This window comes from Apis cerana, linkage group LG2 (assembly GCF_029169275.1).
Source record: "Apis cerana isolate GH-2021 linkage group LG2, AcerK_1.0, whole genome shotgun sequence".
Classification (NCBI taxonomy): domain Eukaryota; kingdom Metazoa; phylum Arthropoda; class Insecta; order Hymenoptera; family Apidae; genus Apis; species Apis cerana.
The window spans coordinates 713270-724821 of record NC_083853.1 but is presented as its reverse complement, the minus strand read 5'-3'; the positions used below and the strand labels follow the sequence as shown (position 1 = coordinate 724821).

The 11552-nt window shown below is 23.4% G+C and overlaps 1 protein-coding gene across 2 annotated transcripts in view; it reads left to right on the top strand.

The window, feature by feature from the left end:
- Positions 1-209: 209 nt before the first annotated feature.
- The window catches only part of LOC107999607 (serine/threonine-protein kinase PLK1), a 52439-nt gene continuing 41096 nt past the window's right edge, over positions 210-11552 (top strand). For both annotated transcript variants that reach the window (XM_017059552.3, XM_017059551.3), the window contains exon 1: positions 210-1495. In XM_017059552.3, the coding sequence (XP_016915041.2) occupies positions 707-1495 (789 nt within the window). In that variant the 5' untranslated portion in view covers positions 210-706. The remainder of the gene's footprint in view (positions 1496-11552) is intronic.

The window sequence follows — 11552 nt, the reverse complement described above, 5'->3', positions numbered from 1 at the left end:
GTAAACATATTTATGAATAGAAATATTACGTTTTCTTTTTATTACATTTAAGACATCTCATTAAATGCGAAAATGTACGAATGCAAGAAACAAAATTTTATGATTATATTATTGGAAGAAAAATGTCAAAGCAACTAGGTTTTATCGACGGCACTGAGAGCTCAGGTGGCGGTAGTAGTGGGGAGGATAGAGACCGAGGGTGTTGGGTCGTTCGGTTGGTGCGCGCGGAACAGTGACGATTCGACTGGTCAAGCGGTTGGAGTTTATGAGCATAACTGATACATAGTTGATAAGAGAACGCGTGCGTTTCAATAACAACATTCTACATTTATAAGCGTTCCCGAATGCTGTTTTACGATCTCACATTTGGAATTTGGACAGAGATTTGTTCGTCTCATAAAGAAAGAAGAGTTATTTCAAAGCGTATTTAATGTCGTGACGCTGTTATCGAACGATTTCGGAGTGCACATGTGTCATGGATGTCAAGAAGTAGGCGTCGTCTGTGTTAAATGCCAAAATCAAACATAACATGACATCCCGCGAAACGGAATGTAATGTCATAGTGTATAAGTTAGCGAAAAAACGTGTTGCAGAAAAAGGAGTAGAGAATCAATGTTATATACGCTATTCAGGGTGCGCTGAATAATTGATTTCCCGAAGCAAAGTACAAATATCTTTTATAGACGCTATCTGAAGCCGTCGCTAAATGAATCTAGAATTAGAAATGTTACCTTCGAACACGCTCGAGGTAGAAGTCGGGAGTTCATCGTCTCCAAGAGGATATGATACGACAAGTAAAAGTTTCCTCCTGGAGACGATGCCCGGTGACTTGCATACCGAAACAGCGGCTTGCCGTTTCTTAGAGGGAGAGGTCGTTGCTCGATGTCAAGAAGAAAGCAACGAGACGACTAAAACTATACCAGAATCGGAATATTCGAAAAAGAAGATTGAATCAGCTGGTAGTAGCAGATCCATCAATGATCACCCGTGTCAAAGTTTTTCGAAGGTTTCCACATCTTTGCAAAGCCTCGTACGTCGAAAAAGTCGAAAACACGGCGCATCCTCGTTACCTTTAGACGTAGAACTCTCGACGTATTCTCTGCATCCTAGTTGTCTTATTGAACCGCCGAAAGAAAACAATGTCAATGGTTATAGAAACGACGAAGAAGCCGTTTGTACGACCACGCGTACATCCACGCTTATTTACGCTTCTTCCGTGCAACTATCATCCAGAGGTGACAATAATATGCAGGATACTACCTCGCTGACGAACAACGTCGCGACTGTCACTACAACCGCTAGCACTAATAACCTTACTTCTTCGGTCAGTGGCAGTCGTCTCAGTAATACCGCTACGTCTTTGATAAGGACTACCAGCGTGATCACGGCAGGACCGTCCACGTCTTCCTGGAACAATTCCGCGGAGGAGGAGTTGGATTACGTTGTTGATCCGGTTCAAGGAAACGCTTATTACAAGGGACAACTTCTTGGGAAGGTAAGAAACAGACAAAAAGAGACAAGCACTTATCGATTTTTTTTTCATCTTTTTTTTCTAATTTTAGAATATAACTTTTTCGTCATATTTTATTCCTCTACTTGCTTTATGATCTTATGACGATAATACATTAAAATTAATTATTTAAAACACTATATTTAATAATTCATCTTGTAATATGAAATTAAAATTATGTTATGATATAAATATATATCTAATTTTATTTTATTTTTAATTCATATAATTTGATATTTTATCATTTAATGTCAAATAATATCAAAATAAATTCTTTTATTTCTAATTATAATAATTTTTTAGAAAAATGATTATAATTAAAAGAATTTTTAATATATTTGATATAAAATTTTATTATATATCAAGTTATAATATTATTAATAATTTTTTAACATAATTAAATTATACATAAAAATTATAATAAAAAAATAAAAAAAATTAATATTTTCAAAGATACGTATTTTATATTTTATGAAAAGATATTAAGATATAAAAATTATATAAAATGTAGATATATAGTTATATCAATTATTCATCTTCAAATCTACAAAAAAATCTATATTTTATAAGCATTTTAAATATATATGTCTATCATGATATAAAACACTCCAGTTAATATAATAATATATATTTCAATTTTGATGAAAAATCAGATTAGAAAAAAGATATATCATAAAGATAAATTTTGTAATATTTTATAAAATATTATACTGTAGTATTAATTTTTTCTGAAAAAATATTGAAATATTCATAAGATATAATTATTCGTAAAATAAGATGAAAATTCAATCTATTCGATATTTTATCTGTTGTATATTTTTTTAAACTTACTATGATTACAATATTTCAATATTATGCAATTTTTAAAATTTTCTATTATTCATTTAATTGTTTTGATATTTGATATTTAATTAGTTAGCATATTAACATTAGATTATCGCATTCTTTTTTTTTACATTATTTATATAAATTTCACATTTTTATATGCATATTATTATTTTATCTTAATTGAATCTGATTTATTTTATATCTAACTAACTCTTTTTAAATTTAATTATTAATCAATTAATTAATTTATAATTAATAATTATGATGTAATATAAAACGCATCTAGTTTTATAATAAAAAGTAAATATTTCTAAAAAAAATATTTATTTTTCCAATTTTATCTTATAAATTTTATTCGCAAAAAAAAATTACGCGAGAAATGTTGTTTGATAAAAAAAAATGAATTTTGTAAATATGCAGATTATAATTTTATGATTATGATTATATTTATGATTATATTTTATGATTATATTTTTTTGGAAATAAGAGATTTTTCAAATCAAATTTTTGCTTCTGATATTTAAATCTTTTTGTTAATATGCTAAAAATTAATAAGATTCATTATGCAAAATTTGTTAGAGATCCCGTTTTTCGAGAGAAGAATGACATCTTGCAGTATGAATATTGTAGAATCATGTTATGTTAAGGTATTAACACACACGTGTACATTCATGTTCAAAAATCTCTAAAAATCTAAAAATATTTTTCATTTAAAAAAGAATTTTACTATTTGTTATATTATGAACTTTATGAATAACTTATATAGAATTTTTTCAAAAGAATTGATTTTCAATTATGATATCATATTAAATTTATTGTAAATATAACTCTTTTTCGAACATGTAATTATATAGTTTAAAAGTAGATAGTTAGAAGAATATAGCGATAAATTTTCTTAAAAATTTTTATTTGATGTAAATGTGTAAAGACATGGAAAAATCCATTCAATGAATCGAAAAGATAGCATGTGAAAAAAGATTGCAGGACTAATAAAATGTTTATTATATTATAATTTTTTCATCGTATATAATATAAAATTAATATATAATTATTTATTTCCAATTTTGAAGCAAATAAACATGTTATAGAAAATTAAAAATTAAAAATTAAATTATAAAATATTATATAAAATATTTTCAGTTGAAATTATATTTAAAGTATGAGAAAAATGATAATTTTACATACTTAAACAGATTTTCTATCTAAAAAAGATTGCTCTATGTATAAATCTATTATATTCTGCATACTTATAGACAAACTTTAAGATTAAAATTAAAATTTTTTGGTTAATTGAATTTTTTTATTAGACAATATAATGTAGACTTTTTTGATTAATTGTGAGTATATACATAAATTATTTTTAAATTATCATTTATAATTTTAAAAAAATGAGAGATCATTAAAGATTATTTAAAGAAATAAAAATAGATAAAATAGATAAAAAATAGATAATATTATGTATAAGTTTGTAAACAAGATAAGACGTAATGTTTAAAAATAATTAGAAAATTGTATTTCACGTATGACTGTATGATTTCAAAACATATATGTATACATATGTATACATATTTTGAACCTTGACAATTGTTTAATAATATTGTAATGTGTAACATTCGTTGTTAGTCGCTCATTTAAATTGATATGTGGTTTGATATTATGATCAGTGACTATTTACGTCTGCTACTTGCTCTAATTATTATGAAAGTTTTACGTTCAACGTTTATAGTTTTTCTTCTATTATTATGACATACATTTATAAACTTAAGAGATTAATTTATTAAATAATCTTGAAATTGTTTATTCATAATTAACAAGAAGGGAGAAAAATAGAAGATATATTTTTTATAACTTATAAAATTTTTTTAATTCAAAATATAATTGCAATTAATATTAATATTATAATGGAACAAATTTTGTGTTTCAAAAATTAAATACGTAAGTAATATTTGATTTATAATCTGCATTACTAATTTACATTATTTTAATAAATATTTTTCATGATTATTCATGTCATTAAAAATTTATATTTTTGAAAATATTTTTTTCTCTTTGACAAAAGTTTTGAATATGAAATAAAATTTTGATTGACTATATCTAATCGTTAACGTTTCTTTTTATGTTTATTACTAACATATCATTTAATGAAAAATATTTAAATATTTCCGTTTTATTGAATATTAAGTTTAAAAATATTCTTAAAGAAGAAAAAAATGTTTCATTATACTTAGTTATGCGATTCTAATTGATTCTGAATTTTGTTCGATAATTTATAGTGAGCAACACGGCTCGTTTCTCGATCTTTAATCCAATTATTAATGTTTAAAAGAAGAGAATATAGGAAATGAATCACTTGCTATTAGTTTTCGCATTCGAAGAATTCTAATGCGAAACGTACGGGGAACATTTTGTCACCATAGCGGAGTCTGTTTCTGAGAAATGTAACGAACAAAGAATCGTGAGAAAAAAATATATCTGCATCAATTTGAGATAATTGTCTTTTTTGTTATACGTCAAAAAAAATTTAATTAATTTAATTGGGAAATTCATCGATGTTTTTGGTCTTGAAATTATCTGTGAATATAAAAAGCATCATATAGTAAACACGATTAATCGATAATGAGTTATCTGTCAAAACTGACAATTTAAAAATTAAATTAGTTCGATTTAATTTTCTGTTAATTTTCTATTATTTATGTAAAATTTATAATAAATTTTTTTACTTGATTATATAATATAAAATAGATAATCTAATTAAATAATTTAATATGTTTTAGTTAATGAAAATTCATTTAACATATCGTTATTTTTATCTTTAGATGTATGTTTTAAATACGTTAATTAAATCAATGTACAATTAGATAAATTACTTATATTTTTTATTTTTTATATATTTATTTTATATTTTATTATATATATTTTATTATATATTTTTTTATATTTTTATTTTTATTTATATATTATTTATATTTATATAATTTAAAAGTGAAAACTTAAAACTAATTCTTAATTTCATCTACGGTAAACGCAAGATAATATAAAATCAATGAATTGTTTATAAATTTCTACTTTGATTAAAATTTTTGATTCGCTTTTAATAAAATTAAAAATTAGATAAATATTTATTGTATCATTTTCAAATTTAAAATTCAAAATTCCAGTATATTGATCTATGAAAATTACAATATACATAAAAACAGTAAATTCTTATTTTAATTGCACTTATGATTCGATTATAGTGAATATGGATTTATAATAAATAAATTGTTCTTCTTTGTAAATTTATTGCACATAATGGTAATTATGATATAATTTACATACATATAATACATATAATTTCATCGTATTAACTTTGAAAACGTTTCAGGAACTTATACTTTAGAAAATATTAAAGTAAGTTAAACTTTAAGCCTCTTAATAAATAGGCAGTTAAAATAGAATTGTCACGTTCATTTAGCATGCACAACACACTTGTGAAATAAGTCTCGTAAGATTTGAGCTTGTTAAAATATTTAGTCCAGACAATAGATATCAAATGAATATGAAACTGTTGTTCAAAGCAGAAAATATTGCTAGGTATTTAACCTTTTAACATTTTCCATTTATAAAACATCGAGAAATGATGAATTATTTAAAACGTTTTCTTTAAAAAAATATTATTAATATATTAATATCGAAGCGATAGATATTTGCTTTATAATATTTTATAAAATATTTCTTTATAATAATATCGAATTGATTATCTTTTATATTTAAATATTTATTGTAGTTAATAAAAATATAAAATTTATTTATTATTATTCACAACAAACACAATACAATAAATTAAATAATGGCAAAGAATAAATATAAAGATATTTGGACAATGTAAAAATTATCTAAATTTGTTTATTTATGTTTACTCGTCAACAAAATCAACCAAACAATGGCTTGTTATTAAGAGTAAACCGTTACGCTCGAAAATTTTTGCGTTATTAAATTTCGCGTTATTTAATTCATCGCTTGTATGAAATAAAAATAAACTTGAAATATTATTTTAACATTAATTACAATGAAATAAAAATAACAATTTTTTTGTTTATTACTAATAAAAAGCTACGTGGATTAAATAAATAAGATTTTTATTTCTATTAACTATGGAGATTGTTTCTTTTTACTAAAAACAATTAATTTAATAATTATTACAAACGAATATAAATATAACATAAAAAGAGTATAAATGTCGCATACTGTAATCAATAATCTCTCGTGTACATGTATAAAACATTTCGAACATTTTATGTATTTTCGTAGTAAAGGTTATGCAAAAAGGTTATAGGTTAGAAAATTACCTTATGTAAATTCTTTGTAAACACGAAAAGTTATATAATATCCTATTACTCCACATAAAACGAAAGTATTGAAAACGTTTAAGGAGGGAAAAAAAAACTTTCCAAACTTCCGAATATAAGCGGTAATATTATTTATGTAACGCGATCATGATTCGAGCAGAGCGATTTCGCGACATTTGGCAAGCGAAATCTGGTAGAGAGATTCCAAAAATATCTGAAGAGCATCGGTGAGGATCGATCGGTATCGATTCGCTCGGCTCGTAGGAAGTAAGCGTATTCTCTCTCTTCTGGCTGCGGTGAGATCGATCGGTAGCAAGATGCGACTTTGCGAGGCTTCTTGTCAACGGGAAAGAGGAAAGAGAGAGATAGGTTATCCGAGAGGATGTATACTCTCAAACTGTATCCTCTGCCCGAGAAAACCGGTCGTCGTTTCGTCATTCCCGATTATCCGCACCAGGTTGCTGCAGGACGTTACACCGTCTGGATTGCATCTTATGTTAGAAATCGAGCTTTCCGTTATCTCTTTGCTCTTCGACATCTCGTCGATGCTCTCGTCGAAATCTCACCTCTGATATTTCCACCTTTTCCTGCCTCTTTGCGCTCGTAATTGAATCTTTGCATCGTGTTATCTCGATTATTTCCAACTGGCTGCTCGTATGCAACTCACTTGTTACTTAAAAGCCATGTCTTTTGTCCTGAATATTGAAATAATCTTTTATATGAATCTGTACAATATACAAAATATCTGTATAATATATTGAGAGATTATTTCGCGATAACAATATTTTATTAATATTTTAATTTATACATGTTTTTAAATGAAATAAAAATCAATTTGAGTAGATATTTATTAGTAATAATAATTGTTGAACGCAAGAAGAATGACTTATTAATATTATCGAAATTTAATATTCGGAGATACGAACTGCGCAGCACGGTCACTGGGTCAAAAATAACCTATACTATTATTAAATTCTATCTTCTCTAATTTTTTCTCATAAATATTATCGTTACATTAATTATCCTGGATTGATAATAAATTATCGAGATGATAAAATTGGGTCACAAGTTATCCATTTAAATTTATTCAATTTTTTCTTCGTAGCGTAAACGTTATATAGGTTGCGAATTGTTAAATCGATTGATCGATTGGATTAAAAATGGATCAAGAATTAAACACAATTCTACGTATACATGTCACATAACAGATGCATAAAATGTTTTTTTTATTTATATCTTTTTTCAAATACTTATTACATACAACTACGCAAAGTATCTTATGTATCCATTCACACATGTATGCATGTTCTTACATACAAATACAATGTCAATGACACCTTACGCCTTTCACTGATTGGCTTGTATACTATCTATGTATACATAGTGTACACGTGTGTTTTGTGTAACCACTAGGATAAGTTCAACAGATGGGTCCCTTCCTGTCCTTTCTCTGTTACTCCTTACTCGTTTCTTTCTTCTGTACTTCCCTTTTTTTTCTTTATAGGCGATTCACATGCATAAAATACGCAGTTCTCATCATTTCTATGCAAGCAGGAGTTCCTTGTGTCTATTAAATTAATTTCATAGATGCTGCTTCCCTGGGAATTCATTTTCTATTTCAAATTGTATAAAGAGCAAGGAATGTACGTGATCTAATTAAACTCCCTATAATTTCCTATCTATGTTATCTCGAACTGTCGCAATGTCGTTATTAATATTCTTTCTCTGAGCGTTATTATTCGATGATAAAAGAGCATTAATATATTTATCGTGTATATTTTACGTAATGCTAAATGCAATTAAACGGTCGATTAAATATGCTTTATAATCTTTTCCGTATTTTTAATATATTTATAAAGATAAATAATTTGAAAATTTTATCATAAATATTTATTATATTTGAAATATTTATAAATTTTAATTATAGTAGGAATTTATAATCAATTTATTTTATTTAATTTGTTAATTTCTTTTTATTAAAATTTCGTTAAAATTAAAAATTTTTTTATGATAAACTAACGATAAAAGTAAATATGGCACATCTTTTGTCTATATACTTATATTTTAATTTCTAAATCTTATATACATGTAATATACACAATATAGATGTACATAAAAATTAATAAACAAAAATATGATTTAAATATTAGAAAATTAATGTTAAATAAATAATTTAAATTGCAAAAGAGAAAAAATTAGAATAATGATATGCTTATTTATCATAAAGTTACATAAATTTAAGTCTTTTTAAAAAAAAGTGCAAAATTTTCTAACCTATAAATTTTTCATAATTATTTCGTAATTTATTTAATACATTCTGTAATTTTAAATAGAAAATAAAATATTAAACATACAAGATATTTTTGGAGAATAAATTCTAGAAAAGATTGATTTAAATCAAATAACAAAAATTGATATCTATACAAAAATATTGATTGAAATTCGTTTATTAAGCAATTAAAGTTTAATAATTTAAATTTACTTAAGTTTAATAATTTAGATGAAATAGTAATAATAAAACGATATAATATAACAAAGATAGAATTATTTTATTCTAATTGTATCTCATTTCGTTTAATATATTAATTTGTTTATAATTTAACGAATAAGCAAAATTTTTATCTACAAACTTTACTGATTGTTTTACCTTTCAAAAGTGATTCTCCATAAATATAGTAACTCTCTATTTATATGTAACAAAATTATTTAATGTGTTTAATGCCAGTACAAGATATATTAATACAAAAAGTCATTGTTTCATTTGTTTTAAGCCTAAATAAGAAGAAAAAAGATTGAAAAGTATTTGATAATTTATAAATGAGAGTTTCGATAGCCATGTTTACACAATTTTGATGATTAATGTTTCATGAGTTATTAACCTTATATAATGATTTGATATGAACTTTGTACAAGTTTTCATGTGAATGTTTTCAATTAATATATCAAAAATAATTTTACGCTAATACGTATATGATAACATTAATCAATTAAATGGACCATAAAATATTTTAATAATTATCTGACATATAACATGTAAAATTACCTTATAACGTTATATATAACGCAATTGATATTATTAATTGATAGAATTAATAATATTTATAATAATAAATTATACAAATGTAAAATTTCCAAACAAAGTAATAAACTAATTATTAATTATTAATAATAATAATATTATTATTTAATAAAATAATTAATTACATTATTTTTATCATCCTAAATTCTGATGAAATTTTTCTAGATTATAAGTTTAACGATATATTTTCTAAAATTGATATTTTAGAAAATTTATAAGGGGAGCACTTCCAATGATCTTGACATATGTTATCAAAAAACATTCTCTTGATATAACCTCCAAGAATCGTTGTTTACAAAGTTATTAATTATTGAATATAAAACATGAAAGAACATTCAATAACATTGATATCGTAATTGATGTAATAATATTTTGTTATTGTTGAATGAGAAATTCGTTTCAAATTCCAACACATAGGTAAAAAAATTATCCTTAAAATATTTAAATATAATTTAACTTAAATTATCTTTAGAAAAAAAAATCGAATTATACTGTTTTGAATTTAAGAAATTAAATTGTTTCAGGATAGAGGTGTAGCAGCAGAAATGAAATTTATTTATTTTACAAATATTAACTATAATTAAGAATTTCAAAAATTAACATTCAAATTTGAAGTAACGATCACAGTAATTTGTTTCATTATTTCCGATTGTAAACATCAATATCTGAATGTTTTGACTGAAGTTAAAACGAGAGAAATCAAAACAAACATTTTCTTTTCATTTTTATAAATAGCATTAGAATATTCGCTTAGAAAATGTCTTATTTTTAATAATTAATGGTTTTTTAAGAAATAACGAATTAAGTTTCTTAACAAAATATATAAAAGTTAAGATCATAATGAAGTGTCTCCTTTAAATTCAGTTTTATCTTTTATTCAAAAATATATTTATTCAAAAATATATTTGTAAAAATAAAAACAAGAAAATATTAATAATAATATTATATTAATATTAATTATTTATTAATATTATTTATTTAATAATTTTATCATTACACATTCTAATGAATATTAATATATGAAAAGATTGATATAATTTAATATTATAATATTACACAAATATTCATTTGTACGAAAAATTTTCAATAAAAAGTTAAAAAAAATAAATATTAAAATACAAAATTGATTAACAAATAAATTGATAAGAATGATTATAGATATATTTAATGGTTCAATAATTAAAATATATAATATATATATAATAATTAAAATATATCCACAAAATAAAAAAATTAGTTTAAAATATAGATAAATCGAAATTAAAAAAGTTAGAATATCTTTTCATTTTTTGAAAAATTATAAGAATTAGAGAAATGACAAAAATTTTATTTTTCTAAGAATAATAAATAATTAAACGAATAAAAAAGAAACGCGGATATAAGGTACAATGAAAATATATAATTATATGCATATCATCATTTATATTAAGTATCACATAATAAAATTAACAAATAATAAGAAAATAACAGTTTACAGTAATGATGAAATTAAATTTTGAAATTAAAGAAAGATATTTTATTTACGTGAACATCAAACTTTATAGTAAGAATAACTCAATAGCTACTTTTTATTCTTTCAACTTACTTGTTTTCATCTGACTGAGAAAATTTTATGCTAAATTAAAATCTAAAAAAGAATAAATAAAAATAGGGAAAGGAATTATATTTAAAAAAAAATATGTATTAATTTACATTTATTAATATATTATATTATAATAATTCTTTTCTTAGATTAAATTTAGATAAGACATAAAAAACACGTTAAAATAATTGTATATTATTCTGTAAATTATTTTATGAAATTTTT